General features: G+C 57.6%; 1 protein-coding gene across 5 annotated transcripts in view; it reads right to left on the bottom strand.

Annotated features, from left to right (window-relative positions):
- Positions 1 to 265: 265 nt before the first annotated feature.
- MTHFS (methenyltetrahydrofolate synthetase) overlaps positions 266 to 26942 on the bottom strand; it is a 34591-nt gene continuing 7914 nt past the window's right edge. For 4 of the 5 annotated variants that reach the window (XM_044230420.1, XM_044230423.1, XM_044230424.1 and 1 more), the window contains exon 3: positions 266 to 625. In XM_044230420.1, coding sequence (XP_044086355.1) covers positions 390 to 625 — 236 coding nt within the window. In that variant the 3' untranslated portion in view covers positions 266 to 389. Of the gene's footprint in view, positions 626 to 26105; positions 26552 to 26942 lie in introns of those variants that run through there. The other variant, XM_044230422.1, reaches the window with a different exon arrangement.

The following is a 26942-nucleotide window of genomic DNA, read 5'->3' as shown; positions in this document are numbered from 1 at the left end:
ACACGGACTCGCAGGGGGAGCAAATGAAGTCACGACGAAGTGCCAGAACATTCCAGGGAAACTGCGCACACACGGACAGGTTGGTGAACAGTCGCTGAGCCTGCCCAGCCTGTCCAAGACTGAGCAGGCCCAGGACAGGATGCGCTGAGACCGTGTCCCCATGGGGCGAGATCCCCGGCCCTCACCCTCAGTTGGGACCACAGCGCCTCCCCAAATGCTGCAGAGACTTCCTGACACGTCGCCAACCAGCAAGACAGGCTGCAGATCCCACCGTCATGGCCTGCGTTTTTATTCGCGTCCCGCCCGGTTTGGGAGGGCGGTTTAGCATCAGCTGTTGTGCAATGACACCGGAAAGCAGGTGGTCTGGGACACAGCCCGGGCCGCGGGCGTCAGGGTTTAGGGGGACGGCTCTCGTACAGGACTTCGTCCACCTTCATGTCATTCTCGTCCACGGGGACCTGCAGGCAGATCTGCTCCCGGAAGGCCAAGGCCATGGTGTAGGGCCCCACGTCCTGCTCCCGCAGACAGCGCTTCAGGTACGCGTCATAGTAGCCCCTGCCTCTCCCCAGGCGGTTCCCGTGCTCGTCGAAGCCGAGACCCGGCACGAAGATGAGATCGAGGCCCCCTGCGGGAGAGAGGAACACAGGTGAGAGGGTGAACGGTCTCTGGAAGGGACGGACCCTCAGGGGTCTGCGTTCCGCTGTGGGATGCCATCTGTCCTCAGTTCACACGACCGCTCCAGAAAGTCCGGTGAGCCCAGGTCAGAGAATCCGGGACGGACACTCAGCGGCTCCGGGAGCCCAACCCCATCTCTCCAGGCGTTCTCCTGTGTACGCCCCGGACGACGCGGCTTTGCGCCGTGGGGGGCTCAACTGTCCTCTGGCTGGAATCCTGCCGGGGAACACGGGGACCAGGAGTGGACACACATTATTGAGACAGAGCAGGTTGCCGGGGCTCGGGGTGCAAGGCAGGGTCTTGGAGGCAACAAAACGCTGGCGACTGTGAGGGGTGTGGGGAGGTCCGTGAAGGAGGCAGGACAGACGACGTGAGAGCTGCTCGGATTTGGTCAGTCCCACTGGGGGCCCTGCTAGCGTCCGGCAGCAAGTACGCGGGACCAGCACAAATCAAGAGCCACCGCACATGCCCGACTCGGGGCTGGGCCCAGCGGCCTCCCCTGCTGGCTGCCTGACGGCTGTGTGGGAGCCTCTGGGCGACCTCGAGCTTGGCACGGACACACTCCCCAGGCAGCCCGCTGCCAAGAACGTCCCAGCTTGGAAGCCGTGACTCCTCGGGGACAGGGTGTTCGGGGAGAGGTGCTCAGACTGCCGGCCAGGCTGGCCCCCCGGGGGCCGCGGCTGCTCGGACTCTGCGCAGACGTGCGGGGTGAGCCCAGCGCACCTGCCAAGCGGCGCCTGCCAGAAGCCCGCAGAGCCCGCCTCCGACCACGGGAGTGACCTTCCGTGTAAACCGGCTGGTCTTTCCTGGCCAAACCTGCTCGCGGGCCCGGGTCCCCGACTTTCACTTTCTTCCCTGACCCCGGCCTGCTCCTCCTCGTCCCGTGGGATGAACGGGGGTGCGTGCACGGAGACCGGGCTCGCTCCGGGTCCTCCCGAGTCGCCAGAGCTGGGGCTGAAAGCTTGGCTCTGTCATCTACACACACGTACACACGCACACGCACTCACACACACACGCGCGCGCACACACATCGTTTCCCAGGCTCCTGCCGGAGATGGAGCTCAGCCAGGGTAAAACGAGCGAGTGTGTGACCCCCATCCCCGCAGAAGCTCTGCCAACTGCCTGAAAGCAACAGGGACAGGGACAGGGACAGGGACAGGGCGCCCCGAGCCTCGCCAGAGGGACAGGCCGTGTGCCGGCTGGTCGGGGAAGGACACGTGGGAACCTTGGCAGGACCTGGGTGTTTAAGGATGTGCCAGAATTGGGTTCAGGTATGTTTCAGAAAGTAAGGGAAGGTCGCAGGAGCAGAGTAACGGGGGTGGGGGGGTGGGGGACACAGATAGGGCAGAAGGACCCCGTTGAGGAGCAGGGGTCACGAGAGAGGAGTCTGCCAGGTTGGGGTATGAAGGTTCGGGAGGTAGAGGCAAAGCGACCCCCTCAGGTCGGCAGAAAAACAACAAACAACCCAACCCCACCACAGACAGAGGACCTGAGCGGACAGTTCTCCAGAGAAGACCAGAAGGGGCCGAAAGACACGTGATTTCCATACATTAATTTTGTATGCGGGACCTTACTGTAACCGTTTATGAATCCCAGCAGTTTTCAGCTGGAGTCTCTCGGACTTACGTACATGGTACCATGTCGTCTGCGGACTGTGCAGGCTTTACTTCTTCCACACCCGTGTGGATTTCTTTCTTTTTCTCGTCGAACTGCTGTGGTTAAAACACTCAGTACTACGTTGAATAACGCTGGTGAGAAGGGACATCCTCATCTTGTCCCTGATCTTGGGGGACAAGCTCTCCGTTCTGATGCTGGCCGCAGGCTTCTCCTCCACGGCCTTCACTGTGTGGAGGCTTGTGCACGCAGGTCCACTTTGTTTAGAGCGGTCATCAGGAATAGGGGTTGGATTTTGTCAGAGGCTTTTTCTGCAGCTATCAGGGTGGCCACGATTTGTATTCTTCACTTTGCTCACGTGAGGACCGTGTGCGCTGACTGGGGAGTACGGAGCCGTTCTCGATACGCCCCGGGATAAATCCCACTTGATCTCCGGGAGTGATGCTGTTACTGTGTCGCTGAATGTGGTTCACCCGTGTTTTGTTGAGGACTTTGGTTCCTGTTCATCAGGGATCTCTTCTGTGTCTATACTGTCTTTATCTGGGTTTAGTAGGAGGATTTGGTTTGGCTGGCCTCTCAGAACGAATCTGGAAGCATTCCTTCCTCTTTTTCTGGAAGATTCAAGGACAGTAAACAGTAACTCGTCCTTGAATGTTTCGTAGATTTTCTTGTAACTCATCTGTCCCTGGACTCTTGTTTATTGGGAGTTTTTTGTTTTTTTCTGGGTTTTTTTGTTTGTTTGTTTCCTTTTTGTTTCTGAAGTAGGTTCCGTGCCTAGAGTGGAGCCCAACACCGGGCCTGAACTCACAACCTGACCATGACCTGAGCTGGGATCATGAGTCAGACGCTCAACCGACGGGGCCACCCAGGGGCCCCAGGGGGCAGCTTCTTGTTTACCAACTCAATTTCGTTACTAGTAACTGCGCTGTTGAGACTTCCTGTGTCTCTCTGATTCAGTTTTGGAGCTAAGAGGCACAGAAGGAGACGTTCCACGTCAGTCACTCCTCACCGGGGAAATGCAGATCAATACCTCAATGACACGTCACCTTGCGCCTGCTGGGATGGCCGTTTAAAACGCCGCATATAATGAGCGTTGCTGAGGCCCTGGGGAGACGGGAACTCTGTGCACCGTTGCCGGGAGCATAAGAAGGTGGAACGCCTATGGACAACGGTGCAAACCTTCCCTACAAAATCAGAAGTGGAACAACTAGGCATACTAGCCACAGAGCGCCCGTGGAACACGGGTCTTGAAGAGGGCTTTGGGACCCCTGCTCAGAGCAGCCTCCCTCACAACAGTCCAGAGGCAGAAACACCCAAACGTCCGCTGACGGCTGCAGGGACAAGCACAGGGAGGCTCGCGCACGGGGTCCTACCCAGCCATGGAAGGACGGAGGCCGCACCTGCTACGGACGCGGAAGACACCAGGTTAATGAAATAAACCAGGTGCAGACGGACAAGTACCGCAGGAGTCCCGCGCAGGCAGTGTCTGGGGCGGCCGAACTCGGACGTGCTGTGGGGTCACGGGAGCCGGGGAGAAAAAGACACGGGGGGCTGTCCTGGGTGCCAGCCTCACCAGGCAGGACAAGAAGACACAGCGGATGCCTGCCGTCCCACACTGTGCCCAGAGCCAACGTGGACGCCACTCTGAAAATTTTGTTGAGAGAGTGGCTCTCGGGGCGCCTGGGTGGCTCCGTGGGTTAAGCCGCTGCCTTCGGCTCAGATCATGATCCCAGGGTCCTGGATCGAGCCCCGCATCGGGCTCTCTGCTCAGCAGGGAGCCTGCTTCCCTCTCTCTCTCTGCCTCTCTGCCTACTTGTGATCTCTGTCAAATTAAAAAAAAGAGAGAAAGAGAGAGAGAGAGAGAGAGAACGGCTCTCACGTTATGTGTTACTTACCACATTTTTTTAATGCAAAGATACCAAAAGGAAAGCCAGGAGGAAATCAAGATTTCCACCTGTCAATACGTGAGGAAGGGAAGCCAGAATTTCAGAGCACGCGCCTCCAGGCCACTAGAAGAAGAGAAGGAAGAAAGGAGGCAGCGAGACAAGAAACTACCTTTCTCAAGTCCCTTGCAGTCCAGGTGGTCTCGCTCCCCCAGTGTCACAGCCCCCACGAGCACTATAGCCCTCACGGCGCTCCCCTGGGTCTGGATGGAGGAGGCGAAGGGCCGGGAAGACGCGAGTGTTGCCTCGCACGGTCGCTAGAAGCGAGCTCTACAATGAGTAAGCACGGAGAAGGGCTCCGGGACTCTCAGATGACAAGAGGCCGCTAGGGGGCCCTTCTCGGGCAGGAGTCCGACAATCTGGGGTGTCGCTGCTGGACCCGCGGCCAACAGCATGGGTAGCACAACTCCCTTCAACCATGGGGTCCCCTGCGGTCCCGCGCCACGTCCTCAGAAGCCCGCTCTGGCCTGCGTCTACGTGACGAATCCAAGTGTCTTCCTGAAACACGGAGACTCCTTGCTTGACTCCATCTGTCTGCTGTCGCTACAAGTTCTTCCTGTGTCCTCCCCTCGTCCCATGCGTGCCCCCACCTCCCCCACGCACACCCTGGGCTGCGTCACGCTGTCACAGCACGGTCCTGGATGCTTTCCCTCCCCAGAGGCGAGGCCCTGACGAGGCCTGAAGGTCACGCACAGGTTTAACGAGCTCCCCTTGCACCCACCGGTCCGACCCTGGGCCGTCCCCACGAGTGGGGGACCCCAGACCCTCCTGAATGCCCTGCAAGGTCAAAACCCGGCAGGGACAGCAGGAAAAACGCTTGGTCTGTGCACAAGTCCTCCAAGCGCCTCTGGTGGCTCCATTTTCACCGCGGGCTCCATGCGAGAGGCAGTGACGTAGGGCTCCACGCGCACGGAGACCCCACCTGATTCTGCTCAGGCGTGCGTGCCTCACAGACCGCCCCGCCGCGCCGGACCGCACCTGCCGCTCAGAACGTGCGCCCTGTCCGGCCCGAGACGGCCCCACACAGTCATGAAGGTGGTTCCGCGCTCCAGGGCCAAGGCTGAGCCTCAGACCCACAACCTGCATCTGCTCAGACAGGGGCTCTCCTCCGTCTGGGTGGGCTCTGGACCGCCAGTGCCCCCTGGAGGCGGTCCACGGCGGTGGTGCTGGGCTTTGAGGTTCCTTCTCCATAGCTCTGCCTCCGCGAGGCTTTCCTGCTTCAGTCCCGAGCGGGGAGAAGCAGCTGGAAACAGTGCCCGCCGCAGAAGGCTGGCCATGACTGTGAGGCGAGGTGATGCCGGTAACTGCCTCTGCCCAGGGCCAGGCCAGGCTGCATCTGATGAGAGGCTGTTGCCGAGAGCGCTCCTTTTCTCATTAAGAAACGTCAGACGTTGTTGCTCCAGCCCGGTGGCTGGGGAAGGGGTGGGGGTCTGCAGTCTTCCGGGCGATGCTCCAGCTGGAGCCTTCCCACCTCCCCTTGGAAGGGGCTGGCACCCGCGCTCTCAGCTCCGGGCACGGAAGGAGACCGGGGAGGGCTCTGTGCAGAACATTTCCCGTACAGTCAGAGAATGAACAATCCAGGCTCACGGCCACAGGGTCCTTACAACGACTTAACTCAGCCCCGTGGTCCAAAAGCAACCACGGACAGTCCGTGCACTAACGCATGTGGCTGTGCTCCAGGAAGGCTTATTCGAGGCCAGTGGCGGGTCCGCTGTGGCCCGTGGGCTGCTGGCTGCTGACCCCGCCCTAGAACATAAGGGAGGAGTTTCAGGGAGAAGGGACCGGAACACTGGCAGAAAGGACGAGTACGGTCGGGACTGGAAAATACGCATTAGATATGGCCACGATGAAACCACAGGGGCGAGGGTGCACCCAGCGGGACACGAGGACAGACACAGGGACACACGGACAGACACGGAGCTGCAGACCTTCATGCACCAAAACAGAAAGAACAGGAACTAGGCCCAGAAAGACAACGAAGACAGAGGGTTTCCTCGGTGCCTAGACGGGGCCCAGAAGCACCGCGCTCAGTGCTGAGGACAGTCCACCGGCGCACGGTGTCCTCCTTCTCCCTGGCCGTGGAGGCGGCAGCTGGCCGTGGACCCTCTTTGGGTGCCCTGACCTCTGACTCCTGCCCTGGGTGGCCTGTCCTTGCCCTAATCCTGCAGAGAAGACTGGAAATGAGGAACATCAGAGCCTGGGAGCCACGCAGCGCTGTTTCCTGCCCCTCTTCTCACTAGCGCAGGGCCGGGGCCAAATCTGCGGGCCGCCCCCTCCAGGTGCCACCGCACCACTGGCAGGGCGCCCGCCTGCACCAGTCTGCCCGAGCGCGCGGTCCTCCCGCAAGCCCAGCGGGCGCCCGCCTCCGGGCCCTGCCTGTCTGGATCCCCCCTCAAACTCAGCCTTCGTCCTGACGCCCCTTGCTCGAAGCCTCGAGTTAATCAGAGTCTCTCAAAGACAACATCCAAGTTCTCTGACTGGGTCGGGGGCGGGACCCACACACCTCAGCCCCATCGCTGCTCCAGCACGGCGGGTCCTGAAACGCCGGCATTCCCGTTGCAACGAAGGGCCCACCGCCCCACAGCCCGGCCCCATGAGCTCCTGCGGGCCAGTCTCGGCTCCTGGTATGCTGTTCTCCACGCCGGCAAGGTCCTCTAATCGCTGGGTTGACCTGTCCGGTCGCGACAGTCCCAGTGTGCACAAACCTCAGTTAAACGTCCACACGACGCCCCCTGCCCATGAACTGCAGTGTGGCCTGCCCTTATCCGACACGGCGAGGAGGGGGAGGAGTCCCTTCCTCGCCCTCTGGGGACAGCTGTCTCCTTTTCCCAGAACGATGCCAAGTCCGGTTCTATTTCCTAGGAGAGAAGCCAGAGTGAGGACAGAGTGACATCTGACTAGATCCGAGTTGTCTCTGTTCGCGCCTCTCATGCACGGACTCTTCCCCACAGTCCAGCGTCTAGAAGGGAGGGGCTCCTTGTCTTCCGCGCCCACGACGGGGCAGGTGCCATGCCACACGCCGGGGAGAGAGGGGTGACTAGGTCGGCTGCTCAGTACATCCGCCGGGTGAGGGAGGAGGCCGGGGCTCACGCGCCCAGTTCACGAACAGAGACCCGAGCTCGGTGCTCAGAGAACCCAAACACCGCCTTACGGGCGCTTAGCTCCAAAGAGAAACAACTGAGGGCTGCCGCCCGGGGGGCACCGCTCCTGCTGCCAAGGGCACCAGCGGGGCCAGGCACAGGGATGGAGGAAGCACCAGGAGGGCCGGTGTGCAGGCTTCCGGGGGGCTGTGGGGCCTGAGTCCCAGCGCCAGCTCGTAGTAGCCGGGAGACGTCCATCAAACTGCATCGACCAGAAACCCGAGCTGGACAGCACGCGAGGACGTAAAGAGTTTCTCAGCTATTCAAGCCACAGGTCAACTTATCCGGTGGCTGTGAGCAGACTCCCCGGCCCGCAGCTCATGACACACAAGGAGCCAGAATCCTGAAATAAAATCCAGAACCAGAAGTTCAGGAGGGCTCTTGCCGCAGAACTCTCAGAAATCCATACCAGATGCTTTGAGCTCATCGGGGGCCTCTGAAAAAACAGAGGGACACAGGACCCCTCCCCCGGGTCCCCTGTCCTGGTGCACAGGGTCCCGCAGTCACGGGATCGCAGTACAAACACGCACGACAACCGATGGGTATCACCATGACGGTTCCAAGCGTTTACGTCCCTGCAGCCGCGGGCTGCCCTGCAGGAGTGGGAGGCCGCGGACACCACCTCGGGCACAGAGCCGGCTGTACACCGTAAACGCGACACGTTCACCCGCCCTGCTGCGTCACGGGCCATTCTGGCCCTTTGGGACCCTCCATGCAGAATCAAATACACTGTAGTAAAAGCCATCTTTTTTTTTATTGGAGCACCTGGGTGGCTCAGGAGGGTAAGTGTCTGCCTTTGGCTCAGGTCATGATCTCAGGGTCATGGGATCGAGCCCCGTGTGGGGCTCTCTGCTCCGTGGGGAGCCTGCTTCTCCCTCTACGGCTCCCCCTGCTTATGCTCTCTCTCCTCCTTTCTGTTGAATAAATAAATAAAATCCTTTTTTTAAAAAAAGATTTATTGGGCGCCTGGGTGGCTCAGTGCGTTAGGCCGCTGCTTTCGGCTCAGGTCATGATCTCAGGGTCCTGGGATCGAGTCCCACATCGGGCTCCCTGCTCAGCAGGGAGCCTGCTTCCTCCTCTCTCTCTCTCTGCCTACTTGTGACCTCTCTCTGTCAAATAAATAAATAAAATCTTTAAAAAAAAAAAAAAAAGATTTATTTATTCAGAGAGAGTCACAAGCAGAGGGAGGGGCAGAGAGAGAAACCCGAAGCTGACTTCCCGCTGAGTGCAGAGCCCAACACGGGACTCACTCTCATGCTTCTGAGATCGTGACCTGAGCCAAAATCAGGACTCAGATGCTCAAGCGACTGAGCCCTCCCCAAGCACCCAAAAATCATCTTTGAAAGACAATCGTCTGTGATTGATCATTTCTGTGTTGTTACTCTAAAATCCACTCTTTGAACACAGGGCCTAACGCTTATGTCAAAATACAGGGACTGTCCTTGTCACGGGAGCATGGGAATCCACGCCGGCCCCGGGAGCTGTTCCCTCCGTGCCCCGAGGCGGGCCACCGCTCATCCGCTAACGAGGTCTTCAGGATGTGAGACGGTCTCTGCATGCCTTTGAGTTAAACCTAAGTGTTGATGAGTTCCAGGCTTTCGTTCAACCCTGTGAACACAGACTACGCGTCCAAACGAACAAAGTGGAGATGACGGGAATCAGACTCTTCTAGAAGGGCCGGAAGCCAAGACAGAAGCAGCGTGGGTGGTATTTGGTGACGGAGCTGCTGAGAGTGTCACCAACGGCACCCCTCCCAGCCGACCCAGGGAGCCTAGAAAACCTCGGGGGCAACAGCACGGAAGCTGAGCTAAGGTGAACTATTAAGGCCGATCAGCCCCTAGAATACGGCTGAGCCTCTTCAGGACAGCTCGGGAAGGGTCCACAGAAAACCGGCGATAGGGACCGGCTCTGGAGAAGCAAACTGAGGGGGAGGAGGACCTCCCTCGTCTCAGTCCGTCCTTCTGCTGTTTGGATTTTTTACCACATTTGTAAGTAACCAAAAATTTTTAAAAGACTTATTTATTTGAGAGAGCGAGCGACAGAGAGCGTGAGTGAGGAAAGGGACAACGGGAAAGGGGGAGAGAGTCTCACACAGGCTCACACTGAGTGCAGAGCCCGGCCTGGGGCTCGATCCCAGGACTCCAAGATCACAACCTGAGCTGAAATCAAGAGTGAGATGCTTAACCAACTGAGCCACCCAAAAACCCTCCCCCCAGATATTTTTTTAAAAACCCTTTGGAAGTATGGACCCTCAAACATTTCTAGGACGAGGGCCTCGGAGGCCATCTGACGCGGCAGGCGAGCGTCCTTCCAGAGAGAACACCGCGTGGGGACCCTGACCTACCAGTGACTTGCCAAGGAAAATATTGCTCAAGTTGCCTGTCTCCCCCTAAAACTCGGTGTCCTCTCCCTAAGATAGAAACCATACCACCACCTGAGGCGGGGGTGTCCAAAGGAGCAGAGGCGGCCCGGGAAGGCGCTCGCAGGTACTCAGCAAACACGCGGGTGGTAAACTCTGGGCGCAAGTAACCCGTTCTCTTCACAGTGACTCAAAAAGTCACTTCTTCTCCAGGAATGCAAACACGTGTGACAGGAATGCTGGGCCAGGGAAGGGTGACTCTCTAGAGCCACCTGCTGTCACAGTGAGAACTTGCAGGCCAGAGATGCCCCAGGTCAGCCGGCACAGAGCAGGGAGCCAGGGCGACTCACAAACACGCCGTCCCCGAAACAGGTGTCACAGGAAGCATGTTCCCCATTCCACCGGGCTCTCTCTTTGCCCAGGCCCCTAGAGGAGAATCTGCTTACAAATCCAGGAAATTAGAGTCACTCTTTGACAGCCCCATTTAAAAACCACGTCAGTGCCAGATGCTGTGCCAGAACATGACTGGCCAGATGACCTACCAGTGCCTCCCCAACAGCCCCGCGAGGGCGGGAATTACTATCCCGGCTCTTCAGATAGGAAAACCAAGGCTCAAAGAGGGCACGCATCTGCCCAAGGCCGTACAGGCGGGAAATGCGAGGGCCGGAGTGTGGGCGCTGATTTCCCAGGGCTTGCAAGGTGCGGAAGCTCTTTGTTCCCTGCCTGGAAGGATAAAGCGGACAAGGACGTGTTCCTTACCGGCCCTGGTTGGGGAAGGGGTCAGTCCAGCGGACACAACCGCGTCTCAGTCAGGTTAAGGTCATGGTGAGAGGCAGACAGCACAGTCGAACTGGGGCAATTCGAGCAGTGAGTGCGGGAGGGAGCGGTCGGAGGGCAGGCGGGGCTGAGGGGCGGCAGACAGGGGGCACATTCCCCCACAGGGAGCCTTGGCCACCCCCAGGCCCGCAGGTGGAGAGGTGGGAGCAGGGAGGGCAAGGCTCTGGGTACTGAGAGCTGCAGCCAGCGGGGCTGCTAGCCGGGATGGGGGTCTGGGCAGGGGAAGCACCGAGGGCAGGGGCAGGAGGGAGCAAACACCCAGCTCTCCCTCCCATGGCCTCTGGTTTCTGTCAGGGCCTCCCACAGGCTGAAGACCCAGAAGTCAGGACCAGGTGCCTGTGACGTGGTCCACGCAGGGGGACTTGCCCCGCACCAAGCAAGTGACAGAGACAGACAGCTGCTTCGGGGGGAGTGGGATTTGCAATGGGACCCAACAAACAATTTATATGTGCCTGTGATCCATGCTTACTTCCAGGTTTGGGGAACTGGATGTGTTTATTATTTCTTTACATTCCTCGGCAGTGCTTGAGTAAGTCTCATCTTTATCGTCGGAACAAAGCTCTCTTCCTTTAGAACAAGAAATCCTTCCAGAGCCCTCAGAAAACCTCTGCGTCTCCCTCTGAAGATGCGCTTCAAACACGTTTGCTTTTTTAGGTATAACCTTTACTGTATCGTAAAGCTGGCTAGCATGGCGTACAAAAAATAAGCCCACAACTTAATAAATGACTGAAAGTCCTTAGGAAATGATCATTTCATTTGCATTTCTCAAATCATCAACAGGACCAACAGCAAGCGAGGCACTAAGGACCCGAGAGGTAGCAGTGAGGTCCCCCACCGGAGGACGGGGCTCAGCCAACCACAGCGGGGGTCAGATCTGCCCGTCGCCTGCTTTTGTAAACCAAGTTTCTTTCTTTCTTATTTAATTTAATTTAATTTATTTGAGAGAGAGAGAGTGAGAGAGACTAACAGGGAGAAGCAGACTCCCCACTGAGCAGGGAGCCTGATACAGGCTCGATCCTAGGACCCTGAGATCGTGACCTGAGCAGAAGGCAGAGGCCTTAGCGACTGAGCTCCCCAGGTGCCCTATAAATCAAGTCTCAATGGAACACAGCCACGCTCCGTGTCCACACAGAAACAGCAAGCTGCATGGTTACAGCAGATAACGGAGGGCGCACGGAGCCCTAAATATTAACCACTGCGCCCTTTACAGAAACCATCTGCCATGCCTGCCCAGCTTTAGAACATCCCCTGTACGTTAGGAAGGAAAAAGGAGAAAGGGCAACAATGTACCCTTAGGAAGAAAAACCCATAAGCGCTACTGTTAGAAGGGAGAAACAGCAACAATGTATGCCTACAAAGGAGAAACAGTAGCCCCAGGCCACTACAAAGGAGAAACAGTAGCCCTGGGGCCGCTACAAAGTTGCAACAGTAACAGCACAGCGCGGCTCCTCCCCACCGAGCAGACGCAGACCACAATCAGTCCTACTGGAGAAAGAGAAGTAAACGGAACCCCAGGCGTGCGGAAGGCTGTGCGGGAGATGGAACTGCGGCAGCGGCCTCATCCAAACGGCTCCCAGGGTCACATTCATTCTGGCTCCGAGCCTGTGACACTGTCCCTGCTGCTGGTCACCACGGAGCCCCTCGGAAGGCCTCTCCCACTGAGAAGACGCTGCGGGACGTCCTGCGATCCCCGCTAACTTCCGGCAGCCTCCGGCCGTGCGCGGCCCCTCGCCCACCTGCAACACCAGTGGACGGAACAATTCCATTTCTCAGCTCGGTTTACAAGCAAAGCTTAGCGGTTTGGAAGACTTTAAGGACAATTCCTCATCCATCCGTGTGACACAATCAAGAAATAAAGGAAGCCAGCAATGGAAAAGCAAATGCCACATGACTGCAGAGAAACGGCATCTTGGAAACAGCTGATTCACCGAGACGGGGAGCAGGAGGCTGTCTGCCAGGGCCCAGGGCTGTGGAGCTCGGGCAGAGGCTCCGACGGGCAAGAGGGCAAGAAGGTAGCCGAGGTCTGTTCCGCAAGGATGTGCACGCGTGGTATGTTCCCGAGCTCCACACGGAGAGGCGGCTGGCGTGGCGAGCTGCGTACACTTTCCCCACAGTCAGAAGCAGATGTAAGAGCTTGGCTGCTCAGAAAAATTCAAGCACGTGGGGCAGGCAGTTTGTCCCAGGCCTGGGCCCTGCGAAGTCGGGCTCTGGGGACAGGACGAGCCTGGTGCACAGGAGAGCCATGAAGAACGGTCCCTCGCGACAGGCAAACCTGCGTGGGTTTCCGGAGCTGCCTCTGCTGTTCCCACGTTTCTGGAGATCAGCCCTCGAAGTGATCAGCCTGAATAATGACGGCATCATCCCTCTGCCTCAACAACTTGTTAGCAAGACGGAAACTTCTCCTGACTTCCGCCAAGTCTCTCGCCAGCGCGTGAATGAGCACTTCGAAGTCCTGCCAACTCTCTGGCTCCGTACATTTTGCTAAAATAAACCACCCAGGACACGGTATCTCTCCGTGACCCCCGGAGGACTCGTGGCCTGGCTGCCATGAGCCGTGGATCGCGTGCGACCGATCCCGCTACTGCAGGCCCGAGATAACGTAACTGGGGGCCTGGAAACAACAGTCGCTGGGGTTCACAGCGGCCGTCTTCCGGCGGGTCCCACGTGCCGTTCACACTCCAGCCACCCCTGCGACCTGCTTCTGGAAGCCTTCTGGTCGGGGAGGAACCTGCCCTCGGAGCCCTTCACGTTCCCCAACAGCTGCTAGAGCGGCTGGACGGGAACGAGGAGAAAGGGCTCGCGGCGGCTCACCGGATGGACACAGCAACTCTCTGGACTCCAGGATCCAACACACCCGACACGCGGTGTGCACGCGGACGAGTGCACACGCCTCACACCCCCACGCTGGGGTGACTTAAGTGACGAGGGAAGAAGCACAGGGGCGGGCGGAAGGCCGGCATCTGCGGAGAAGGGAGCTCGCCCCGGCAAACCTGCGCGTGGAGCGGCGTCGGCCCGACCAGCCATGGAAGGCCGAGGAGGAGCCCGGCACGTCGGGATGGGGAGCCGGGGACGGAGGACCAGGAATGCACGCTAAGAGCAGAGGCCCGGAGTCGGAGAAGCAGGGAGTGTGTTCAGACCGGCTCTCTCTGGAAGGGCCCACCAGTGAGACGTCTGGAAGCGCATGTTAGACCGCAGCGAGACACACCTCCGGTGACAAACCCACGTCATTCTGCGGGCTGAGCTGCTGACGCCCGGGCTCAGCCTCCAAGAGGAAGACCAGCGGCCCCAGAGCCGAAACGGACTGCGGCAGACTCCGAACTCGCGGGGCGCGTGGGGCAGTCACAGACGGAGAGGACAGCATCCTCGAGACCTCAGGAAAGAACCTGACTTTCCTGCCGTGCTAAACAAATCCTACATGGAATACCCCTACTGAAGGAGCGCCGGGCAGCTCCGTGGGCTGAGCGTCCGCGTCCTGATCGCAAGGTCACCAGATCGAGCCCTGCATCCGGCTCCGTGCTGGGTGTGGAGTCTGCTTTAAAAAAAATTAAAAATGTTCCTAGTTAAGCGATTTCATTCCTTGTTAAGATTTGTCACAAACCCGCCAGCTCCAACCATGTGCCAACAGCACCATCTCGGGGGGGCTCCTGGGGGCGGCCTCGGCGGCCAGGCCTCCAAGCTACAAACCCGTCCCTGGACTCCTTAGCCAACAGGAGAACTGGATTCCGCTCAAGCTCCCTGAAACCTTTACAAGGAGGGACACGCCCGCATTCGGGTAGTGCCTGCACAAGCCTGCACGTGTGACAGAACCACACAGAAGCGCACGTACGTGTCCCGCACACTGTGGCGTGCGCGTGTATACAGGTGACACGGAGTCAGCTGCAGTGAGACCCGTGTCCCGTGGTCACCACTCCACCACAGATCTGGGAGATGCCACTGCGGGGGCAGGCTGGGGGAACAGAACCCAGCACCCCACCCCCGCAGCTGTTTCTGTAATTTATTATTTCAAAATAACAAGTTTCCAAAATGTCCAGAAAAAGCGTCTCCGCTATGACCGCCAATCCAAGAATCTCCAACCCAACCAGCTCCCACCTACCTTGGATCTTGCCTCCCTCCGACACACCTCAAGCTCGAAGCACAACAGCATCCCCCCTTGGCTGGGGTCTCCGTGTGGCCGACCGCGGGCTGTGAGCAGGGGACTCTCCCCGCAACGCAGCCCCGGCCGGCCCGTCAGTCGGTGGGTCGCGGCCCCGCGCACCCTGTACCCGCGCCCTCCCCTCACTCGGCTCCTCCGCGGGCTTGGATGCGCACAGCAGCGGCAGTGAGGACAACAGGTGTTCGGAGCCCGAGAGCGACCGTGCCCAGGCCACCTTCATCACAGGATGAAACTGTGCCGCTTTATTATGAGTGTCTGTCGTTCGCCTCCTACGGGGTCTTGTTTACTAACTTGGCTTCACCGTAAGTACGCACAGTGTTTACTAACTTGGCTTCACCGTAAGTACGCACAGACCGGAAAAAACACTGAGTACTTTGGTCCCGGACCTCCATGGTTTCAGGCTGGGGGGCGGGAACACGGCCCCTCGGCTAAGGGGGAGTGATCGTAACGTACTCACTACTCGCCCGGACGCACACGCTCTCCAGCCGGCCACACGCGTGTCCCGCCTGCCAAGTGTCTGTGCTCAGGCGACTCCTAACCTTCCTTCACGGCTCAGCCCACCATGACTTCCTTCAGCTGCACCCGATGCACGGGGCTCTCATGGCCCCCGAGCCCAGGGAGTGCTGGGCTCACCACGGGCGCCCACCGGAGTCCTGCCTCTGCCCTACAGATGACCCCCCCCCCCCGGGCTTCCCACGAGCAGACAGGGACAAGGCGGCCGGCGGAGTTAAGGGAGGTTAGAAACTTCCCGAAACTCGGCATCACCCACTTTCTCACTTTGTCTAACGCGGCCGGTGAGTGCGCCTCTCACTTCCTGCCCTGATCTCTCGCCACACAGAACAAAAAACTTTTTTCCCCTGCTTGGAGTCTTTGCTGGAAAAGATCACAGACTCCTGACGGCATGTGGAACCGAGTGGTTTCTAGGACACCCCCGACCTCCCCAGCCAGGCCGTGCGGAGAGGGCGTAGCTATCCCACTGCCCCCACACACCTGCTAGTGTTCCGTCCACAGCGCAACAAAGAAGGGACACTGGAACAAGGGTCACCCTCGCACCCAGGAATGCTACATCCAGGCAACAAAAGTTAGCTGTTTTCGGTTTGTTTCACCCAATTATTATACCCTAAGAGCTGACGTCATTAAGAGTGTCTAGAGAGCTACCCAGACAAACCAAACAGCATTTCTGTCCCCCACAATGTGACTTCTAGGTGGGGCTACACATTTCTCTTCTCTGTGACTTTGGTGGCTGACTTTTACCGTCATCTGGGTTTTACAAGAACATCTGGGTTTTGGCCTCGCCCTCGTGCCTGTGTGACCTTGGATGGGTCGTTTCCTGTCTAGGTCTGTGCCTCCGGCTGTAGGACGGAAGGACTGAGTCAGAGGATCTCCGAAATCCCCTCCTGCCCAACAGCCCCCGGTGTGCCAGTTAAGTGAATAAAGGGGTGAGATGTGGGATACCGCAGATAAAACCACCTCGGACCCACGCTGACATCTGCAGGAAACTGGGGAACCCTCAGCACCCACAAGTCCAACAGCCCTTAAGGACCCAGCCTGGGACACCTCACTTTGAAGACATGACAGCAGCGATGTAAGCTTCTCATTGCATTACGTTTTCTGGGCGCCTGGGGGGCTCAGTCATTAAGCGTCTGCCTTCAGCTCAGGTCATGATCCAGGGTGCTGGGACTAAGTCCCGCATCGGGCTCCCTGCTCGGTGGAGTCTGCTCCTCCCTCTGCCACTCCCTGCTTGTGCTCTTTCTCTCTCTCTTTCTCAAATAAATGACATTTTTAAAAAAATAAAGATTTCTAATATTCGATTTTCTAGAACTTAAGAAAACGTTGAAGAAAATAACTTTAACGTTGCTTCCAAGACTTCTGGTCCCATCTGGAAATCTGAGCCCACGCTCCTCAGCTTTCCTGCACAGCAAGAACTTGACAACACAATGGAAAAATATTCTACTCACAATAACAAAAAATACTAATTGACTAGGAATGCATTTCACAAGCAACAAACAGAAACAGTATGACTCAAACCAAACACGTCTACAGAGGAACTCGGAACAGGCCTGGGACAACGGGGGAGACCGCACCCCTGCAGACACGTAAATGATGTAAAAAAATGTATTTCCCACAAACTAACCTTGAACTTTAAAACAATTCCAACCAAGATCTCTAGAGGATGTGGGGAAGAAACGGACAAGATAATTTTAAAGTTAATCTCAGACAATAGTCTGCTACATTTTTTAAACTAAGAATTGTGGGGGCTGGACTCCCTCTAGCAGCATCACGGTGCACTGAGGGGTCACACCTGGCCACACCGATCGCACGTCAGCGTTGGGACACACCCGTGAAAGAGACCAACACATCCAGGAACAGACCCAAAACACACAAGAATGTAGTCCCTGGGACGCCTGGGTGGCTCAGTTGGTTAAGCGGCTGCCTTCGGCTCAGGTCATGATCCCAGCGTCCTGGGATCGAGTCCCACATCGGGCTCCTTGCTCTGCCGGGAGCCTGCTTCTCCCTCTGACTCTGCCTGCCGCTCTGTCTGCCTGTGCTTGCTGTCTCTCTCTCTGACAAATAAATAAATAAAATCTTAAAAAAAAAAAAAAGAAAAAAAAGAATGTAGTCCCTGAAAACGGTGGCATTTCAAAGGAGTGGGGAGAGGGCACATTATTTATGAAATGTTGTTGGGACATCTGACTATTTTTTTAAGTAAAAAATTAGGTTCCTCTCATATACATGAACACATGTTCAAAAAGAATTAATAATTTATTTTTTTAAAGATTTTATTTATTTGACAGACAGGGAACACAAGGAGGCAGAGCAGCAGGCAGAGAGAGGAAGGGAAACAGGCTCCCCGCTGAGCAGAGAGCCTGATGCAGGGCTTGATCCCAAGACCCCGGGATCATGCCTGAGCTGAAGGCAGAGGCTTAACCCACTGAGCCACCCAGGTGCCCCCAAAATTAATATTTTAACATTCAAAAATAAAGTACTAGGATAAAATAAAATTTTTTATATTCTCTTGAATGTAGAAAGACTCCCTAAAAATGAAGCCAAAGGCAGAAACTGTAAAGGAAAAGACTGATCTCACTAATAAGGTTTTAATCCATCTATACCCCTCAAAACAGAAACACACACAAAGTTAAGAAGAAAATGATAAAAACATTTACAGCATATACACGGCCGACTCGTGGCTAAATTTAATAAAGAATTGTTACCAACTGGAAAGGATCGTGATGAACACAAAAAATATATTTACTCCCCAACATAAATGGGGCAAAGAACAGCACTTTACAAAAGACAAATTAGGTTAAAAAACACAAAGCTTAGTACAGATTTTGACATCTGCCCTAACGAACAAGTTAAGCACTGCAGCTCTTCAGAGAAGGGAGGAGAGTAGGACGCGATTGGGGGATTCCTCTTGGTTAACTCTAGAAACAGAACCAGAAGCACTGGTGAGTCCGCACCGTTACTTCTAGGCCTGAGGATCCGCGCAGCACGGGTGGGCAGACGCCCAGCGGGTCTCTCCGGAGCCGCCCACCTTCGTCCACGTGCGGCCGGGTTACCGCCGTGGCACCCTGTCTCCTCCCAACAGCGCCCCCCGGGGAACCAACCCCACCGCACGCCAAAGGCCTGGCTCAGCCACGTCCTCCCAGACTCGTCCGACCGAGAGCGCCTCCACCCCGGACCCCCGGACCCCCGGACCCCCCCGTGGCGTGGCCTGCAGCCACCGCCCACAAACAATGAGCGTCGCCGCCATCGACAGCGCCTGCTACGTCACGAGCAGGGTAGAAGCCTCACCCAGAGCTTCGGGCAGCCCTCGCGATGCCTCAGCGACACAGGCCTCGCCGTCTGCATCCCCAAATGAGGGGCCGAGACTCAGAGGGATGACGAGGCCTCCCGCGACCCCTCGGCCAGTCCATGACGGAGCCAGGGACCAAACCCACTGCTCCCCCGTCCTCCACACAGCGGGCTCCGTCCTCCACACACTGTGCCCCAGGGGCCCTGGACCGCAGACCTCGTGTGGCCTTTCCTTACAGGGCATCGCCTGCGACCGGCATACGGTAAGGGCTCACGAGCGTGTGGATGTTCATTGTCGCCGCCTTCATCCATCCGTCCCGGGAAAGGAAACGGCCCTGTTCTGTGCCGGAGGTGGGTGTGCAAAGCCGCCAGAGGTGGGTGTGCGAAGCCGCCGGACGTGGGTGTGCAAAGCCACCAGAGGTGGGTGCGCAAAGCTGCCAGATGTGGGTGTGCAAAGTGGCAGGGATGGGTGTACAAAGCCACCAATGTGGGTGTGCAAAGCTGACGAATGTGGGTGTGTGAAGCCGCTCGGACATGGGTGTGCGAAGCCGATCGGACTGGGTATGCGAAGCCGGCAGAGGTGGGTGTGCAAAGCTGCTTGGACGTGGGTGTGCGAAGCTGCTTTGACGTGGGTGTGCGAAGCCAGCAGAGGTGGGTGTGTGAAGCCGCCAGACATGGGTGTGAAGCCGCACGTCCTCTCCCGGGAAGCACGAGGGACACACCCACAGGACTTCCACCCCCGTCCCCACCGCACGGCCAAGCGGGCCCAATGGAGCGACTCGCGTGAATACACGGACACGCGTCGCGGTGCTCTCTGGGCCGCTGCTTATAACTTAGAAAACGGCAGTGGCCTGATGTCCATCCGCACAGGACCGCTGCGGACAGAGCACGTCGACGCTTCGCGACCCGGACAACACGGAACTGACTGCCGCGCGTGGTCGTGCAAGTCATTCTCGGTTTTCTTAACGAGTGAAAAAACGCAGAGCGGAATGCAGAGCGTCACGCTGCACCGAGTTCTTAAGAAGAGCGCACGCAGGGAGGGGACAGAGGGGGACGGAGGGGGACGGAGGGGTGCCCTGCAGCGTTCACGGCGCTCAGGTCTGGAGAATGGACGGGGCAACTCTGACTGGTCATCGTGTCTCTTGCTCGACCGAAATCACGGCCCCGCGCGTGATCGCTTCCTCGAAGAGCGAAGGAGCTGCTGCTCCACCACGTGGCTCGTCCACGTCCGTCCTGCACCCACAGAAACGCCACGCGGCGTGGACGGGCCCAGCCGCCGGCAGCCTGACGCCCCGGGCCGTCCCGCTCTCCTGCTCACAACCGTATCCTCACCGTGAGGCTGCGGCGGCTTCCGCGCGGACGGACAGACAGTGTATGTAGGTCACGCCTGCCTCCAGCGCTTTTCGCTTTACTGCCAAGCCCAGAGAGGGTGCCCGAGAGGCCAGTCCTGCCGCGGGCGGCTCTTCTTACGGCTTAGCGCTAGCGGACCGTGGAGCCACAAACGCGAAGTTCACGATCGCCCCTGGAGGGCGAGACGTCCCAGGCGCTGGGCAAGCGCAGGCTGAGGTCGTATTTCTAATTTCCCGCTTCCCTGGATCGTACGAGCCCCAAGAAAAGAGTGTCTCGCCGCAAGACACAGCCTCCCTGTCATCTGCTTTTTCTACGGCAAAAGCTGACGGACGGAGAACGACCTGATCCGCAGCCTCTGGAGTCGAGGAGGAGGCGGACGCCCATTTCTGTGGACTTAGAGGCTGTTTTGTCCTTCTAGCTGACCCTTTCCAAATTTATACTTACATTTTCTCCCTACTTTTTGCAAACGATACTGATCTAAGAAATAATTTCAAAAACCCAGGACCTAAAAAAACCTCCTGTAGATGAGGGAATGACCATCACTCTGGCCCGTGTCTGTCACAGTCTCATGGTCCACCCTTCGGCTCCTGCTTATAAAATCGGGGTTCACCCCAGCAGTGCAGAGTCCTACCCCACGACTCCCGAATCCACGTCATCGTTTCCTGACCTCCGGATCTATGCACCCCACTAGCTACCTACAGTCACCCCTGGGGGCCCCAGAGCCCCCTTGACCGGGTTCGCTCCTGCTCCCCACCCCTCCCACACCCCCGGCTCGGTGAAAAGCACCACACCCCAAAGCCGGCTGTGCTCCAGTGGCCTGACGTGGTCTGTCACCAACACAAACCCTGCCTCTGTCAGGGCCCACGTGTCCTCTCCGTCCGTCGAGTGGTGGCCACTTACCCTCCTATTCCAGCACATTCCCTGCTGACGCCGCTCTGCGTCTCGGTGGGCTTTGTCTCCCCAGCCCGCCCCCTCCTAGGGCCAGCAGCACGGTCTTTCCAAAACAGAGACTGTCCCCGTCACTCCCCTGATTACAGTATTTTGGCCCCCCCCCCCCCGGCCAGCACCTGCAGGATGAAAGTCAAGCCCAGATGCAGGACGGCTATGGTCCTGCACGAGTCGGGGCTGCGGGCGTCCGCTGTGGAGGCAGCCCGAGGCCACAGCCAGTGCGGGCGGAGCGTGGCCGAGGCCGCCGCTTGTCCATCTGCACCCCATCCCCCTCTCGCACCCACCTGCCCTCCCTCCCTCGTCGGGGGACCAGAACCTCACTTAGGAGCCCACGAACCCCACACGGCAAGATTCCTGCCAAGCCTCTCGTGTTTACCACACGGCCCCGACAGAATGTGTGTGGACGGGGACAATCGCGGGTTCGCGCCCGTGGCTGAAAACAGCGTGGACGTGGGGACCATCGCCAGGAGAGGGAAGCCAGTCCTCTGTGGTCTTATCATCATCAGCAGCATCATAAAGACGGGGGAGGGAACTTCCGGGGTGACAGCTTCCAGCGCAGGATTTTCAAAAGCAAAACTGTGCCGCCCTCGCGGTAAGGGCGTACGATGCCATCACCCGAGATGCAGAGCACAAATGGCGGGGGGGGGGCATGGAGCGTGCAGCTGAGTTGCTGCATTTGGGGGGGTTAACATTTGAGCTGGGCCTTGAAAAGGGAGGATTCCGATCCCAGCACGCTGGCAAAGACGAGGGGCATTTCAGGCAGAAGGCTCAGAGGCCTTCTCAGAAAGAGGAAACACACGGACGCCCACACGCTCACACCTCTCTGCTCGGTATTGCTACGGAGGCGGGACTTGTGTTCCAGGCACGGCTGGAGTCCAAGCCAGGTGAGTTTTCGGGTCCCTCTGGCAGCAGTGGGAGGTGAGGGCGGCAAGTGCCGGCAGGACGGCCGGCTGACAGGTCCCGCCACACCCTGGAGCGGAGAACTCAGCCCAGCACTAACCGGGCTCCACGGGCAAAGGGGAATTTCCTCTCATCTACCGGCTCAGCGTCCCTGAGGTCACCTCTTACCTTTGTGTTTCCACGCGGAAAATTCTCTGTCTTTCTAGAAAGAACACATCATAATGCATCATAAAGGAACATCCCAGTCTTGTGACCTTTCAAAATGCCATAGTGAAGAATTGTAAAGTGGTGTTTCGCTGCTGAAGGCATTCGAACAGACGCTCCTGGCTCTTGCCACACAACAGAGGAACAAGATGGAGGACTCCAGGGTCCCGGGGTCTGCCCAGGACTGTTCGTTAATCCTTGGGAGAGGGCTCTGCAGGGACGGAGGGACAGACGGACAGAGAATGAGGGACCCCTTGCTGGGCAAGACGAGGCACTGTCTCTGAGGCCACAGGAAGCCGTGGTGCGGCTGGTCCACACACAGCTCTCACCGTTAAGGATCACAATTTACTTTGTTCTAATTCAAACTCCTCCTAAAAATTCTGCCTCTTCTCTGAATTGAATATAGACAAAAATGTACATAAGCCTAATGGACATTTTAATGTTTCTGTCAGAGGTAAAAATAAATGAATAAATAAAAATTGAACAAGAAAAAGCATTTAAAACTTGAGGTTCTGTACGTGGGGAGTTAAGTCACCTGGCTCAGTCCCTTGAATGACGTGTCTGTGGGCACCGGGACCCTCGATGAATCATCACCCGGGACCAGAGCACGGAGCCAGTTTGCCCGTCTTGGCTGGCGTGACAGGCCCTAACCTCCAAGGAAGAATCTCTTCATCTTACTGGGCTGGGAGGGAACAAGAGTGAATCACACTCCGTGAAACAAGCACATACTCCGAAGCTGCTCCCAGGAAGCCCGTCCCGAGGGCGCTCGTCCTTCCGGCAAAGGCCTGGGCTGTCCCTCCTGAGCGTCTACTGGAATATAAAGTAGGAAAACGAGCATCCTGACCTCAAGATCGGCTTTCAGACACGGGGACTCCGTGCTCGCTCTTCCCTGGGAAACCAGGACAACGTTCCCACAAACCCGATCACGCAGGCTACCAGCCCCGGGAATCACGCTCATGCCGAAGGCAGTCGGGACGGAGAAGCACGGCCCAGGGAGACGGCGGTCTTCATGAGGGAGGCTCTGGGAAGGGAAACGGCCCCCCACGGCCGCTGGAGGGGAGGCAGGAGAATGGGGGACCCGCATCCCTAACCGCCCATGAATCCTCGGGCAATCACTGGACCTCCCGTCTGACAACCAGGCAGACGCGGTGAGGACCACAGGGCCTGTCCCGCCTCCCACAGCGCCTACGTCCAGGGACAGCCCCCCACCGCGCAGAGGTCCCCGAAACTCCCGCACGGCCCCAGGGGACATGCTCCAAAGTTACGGGTGCTTTATTTTTAGTCGTGTTGATTTATTCTGAAAGTTCACGTGAAAGTCGTGGAGGGGATTTTTGTGCAGCAAAAGAGACACATCAAAGGTCTGGAAACATCACTTCCAGTAAGAGCTGTCACTGTCAATGCCCCGAAGCATCCGACCACGGAAAACGTTAGGCTGCTTATGTCTTGGCTTAGGAAATTCAGTGAAGAATGCCCAGTCGTCGTGGCGGCGTGGGAGTCCCCACGGGCCCGGCCGGGGGGGGGGCCCGTAGATGGGATTCTGCTCGGCGCTCTGACCCGGGAGACACAAGCCCCTCTCGATCTGGTATCACCACCGGTACACGGCGTTCCGGAGCGGCCGTCCACAGCTCCTTTCTCCCTGTCGCGCTGTGTGCTGACCCCCACACCTCCCACGTCCCACCCGTCTTTCGCACGAACTGAGACACACAGACCCAAGGCCCGCACGCAGTCGCCCAGCGCGGCCATGGTGGTCGCAGCAGACAGCTGGGGAGCGCACGGCACTTAACTTGAACTCACAGTGTCCCCAAACCAGTGCTGGGACAAGAGCAAGTCCCAGGTTATTCCCTCCCAGGACTGGTGTCAGTCAACCCTTTACTCACAAACACCAAGTAAAAATGTCACAGCAGCTTATGAAACAACGATTTCTATTGTTTTTTTTTTTTAAGATTTTATTTAGTCATTTGACAAACAGAGATCACAAATAGGCAGAGAGGCAGGCAGAGAGAGAGAGAGGAAGGGAAGCAGGGTCCCTGCTGAGCAGAGAGCCTGATGCGGGGCTCGATCCCAGGACCCTGGGATCATGACCTGAGCCAAAGGCAGCGGCTTAACCCGCTGAGCCACCCAGGTGCCCCAGTTTCTATTGTTTAAAGAAAGATTTTTATTTACTTATTTGAGAGGAAGCAGGAGCAGGGAGGAGAGGCAGAAGCAGACTTCCGGCTGAGCAAGGCGCTCGACACAGGACTCGATCCCAGGACCCCAGATCCTGACCTGAGCCAAAGGCAGATGCTCAACCAACTGAGCCTCCCAAATGCACCGCCTTTATCACTAAGGAAATTACAAGGGTGTTAGGAGCTCTGTGCCAGAAACCAGCGCCAAAGACCGAATACACGTATTTTGTGTAAATCACAGTTCCATGACGTCTATCAGTAATAAAGGAAATGCAGCCCCGAAGAGAAATAAAACGGGGGGTGCCCGTGGGAAGCAGGTGAGTGGGAATGACAGAAGGAAGGAGTGAGGTTTGGGGGAAGTTAGGAAGGTCTGGAAAAGGCAGCTGAGCTCAGGAGTAGCAACCGCCGTTTCCCGAGTGCCGAGCCCGCGAGGGACCACTCAAGGCCCGTTGCACGCATCCGAGCCCGTCCGTCCTCTCCACACAGGCAGTGGGGACCGAGCTCATCCGCACCTGTCACATGAGACACACGCGTACTTTGAGGCGGTAAGTAACTTGCCCGAATGGTAAGACCTAGACCAGCGCTCAGTCAGCCTGACTCAAAGGTGCTAGACCACAAGACGCTGCCTGCGAGGGACACGTGAGACCTCCTAGCCCCCGAGAAACGGGGGGAGCAGAGTTCACGGTGGCGCCCACAGGATGCTCTGGGAAGACAGCTCAACGGCGGCGCGCATGACGCAGCCCAGCCAGGACCCTGAGCACCAGCGGAGCAGTGACCGTGCCCTGCGCGCGGCAGACACGGCCCCCCGCGAGCTCCCGCACGGCCGTCCGCGGGGGAAGGGACTGAGGCCCAGAGGGCGGCCTGGACGTTTCAGGGCTATCTGGTGTCCCTTCTTCTGGCAAGAATGAGCCAGCAGGAACCAGCGTCGGCCTGGGGATACAGATCTAGCCAGGGCCCAGGAAAAGGCTTCAACAGCAGGGAGGACCTGCCCCAGAAGGTATTTTAGGATGGTCAGTACGTCCAGGAAGCCAGTCCGAAGTTTATTCCAAGGGAACAGATCTGAAGAATCAAGACTGTAGCCAAGATTCCCCCAAGGCTAGAGTGAGAGACAGGTGATCAAAACCGTGCAAAGAAGCATCTGGCGACATAGGAAAGCCGGATGGGGGAAAGGAGACGAGGACGATCCTGTGTTCCAAACCGTCGATGCACAGGAATGGGGGAAACACACGGAGCGTGATAAGGATGAACTCTGACGTCCTTGGGGACAGTGGGACATCTAAGTGGCAATGAAGTGCTGAACGGGGCAGCACAGAGCCCTGGGACAGGCTCGCACAGACCTGTCGGCGAGGACCGCCGGCTCGTCCGCTCTGCGGCGATGGAACCCGTCCAGCCTGCTCCCCGCCCCGACCCTTCACGCTCGCACACACCGGGCACTCGGTAAACGCTTTCTGAACGAATGTTAAGATCCGATCTACCTTTATTTGGCTTATCCTCAAGGATATCATGACTCTGTCCAACACCTCGATGGAATTCACACCCACTCTCTTTATTCTATTCTGTCCAAGGCCGTGCATCCTATTAGAGGAAGGAAAGAGGTCCGTTTAACGGGAATTCGTCTCAGTGAACCGAGGCTCACCCACCCAGCGGCACGGACGGCGACGACGAGGAGACGCCACACCGGTTACGCTCGTCACGAACGTCCCGCTCGATTACTCTAAAGGTCGAGGACGAGAAAGTCTCCCTTATGATTGTTCTTTTAAGTTACATCTCCGGTGCCCACATAGGTGTGACTCCCCAAAGAGCCTCCGGAAAGAGAAATAGAACAGCAGCACAGACAAAGTGACGGCAGCAGCTTGCGATACTCGACGGAATTTCAGAAGGGGGCGTCTGGGGGGCTCAGCGGCTTCAGCATCCGACTCTTGGTTTCGGCTCAGGTCTCAGTCTCAGGGTGGTGGGATCCAGCCCCACATCAGGCTCCACACTCAGCGGGGGTCTGCCTGAGACTCTCTCTCTCCCTCTGCTCCTCACTGCCCCCACCAAAACAATAAATAAATCTTAAACAAAAAAAAAAAAGAATTTCAGAAATGTCCGAAATGAGCAGAAGCTGGTCACGACAGTACAGGCGAGTGCAGACTTGGGACTGTCCGATGTCCATTCCGCACGTGCCAATGCAGAGCCTGTTTCTCCCATGCGACGTCACCACCGGACGCCAGGACCAGTGGTTGGAGCAGCGCAGCAGGCGCGAACACACACCCTCCTTCCTGCTCCCAGTGAGCGGCCCAGGAGCTGGCCTTGTCCACGTGCAGGGCTACAGGGACCGATTTGGGGGATGGCCACTTGACCCAATGTAGGTCAGTGAGAAGAGCAGGATTTACTGGTAGACTTGCTCCCTTCTGCCAGGAATGCGAACGGCAAGGCTGCTGTGGAACCGGAAGCTGCCACGGGCCACCACGGGGCACCACGGATACCTGGAACGGAAGCCAACCCAGTTGAAGGCAGAGTCGGAGCAGATCCTGAGAGCCCTGACTGAGCCATATCAAAGCTAGCCCTTTTGGGGATTTTTCAGTCTCTGAGCCAAAAAAATCCCATTTTCGATTACGTCAGGTTGAATCAGATGATGCACTTTCCCTGGAAAGACTCCTGGCTCACCTCATTGCCCGAGCAGCTCTCCCTCTGTGCTCAGGAAGGAGGCGGCCCCTCCCTTCCACTTGGCGATCTCTTTGTGCTGCTGGACACACGATGCAAGCAAACCCAATGGGACAGTTTTAAGAACTTACAAGGGCAACGACAGACACGACAGCTCAGTCTTTCCAAGCCGTGATAACGCGGGCAAGCCAGATGGTCTGCGCACCAGTCAGC

The sequence above is a fragment of the Neovison vison genome, chromosome 13, assembly GCF_020171115.1.
Source record: "Neovison vison isolate M4711 chromosome 13, ASM_NN_V1, whole genome shotgun sequence".
Lineage (NCBI taxonomy): Eukaryota > Metazoa > Chordata > Mammalia > Carnivora > Mustelidae > Neogale > Neogale vison.
The sequence above is the reverse complement of the archived record's forward strand: the minus strand, read 5'-3'. Positions and strand labels throughout refer to the sequence as shown.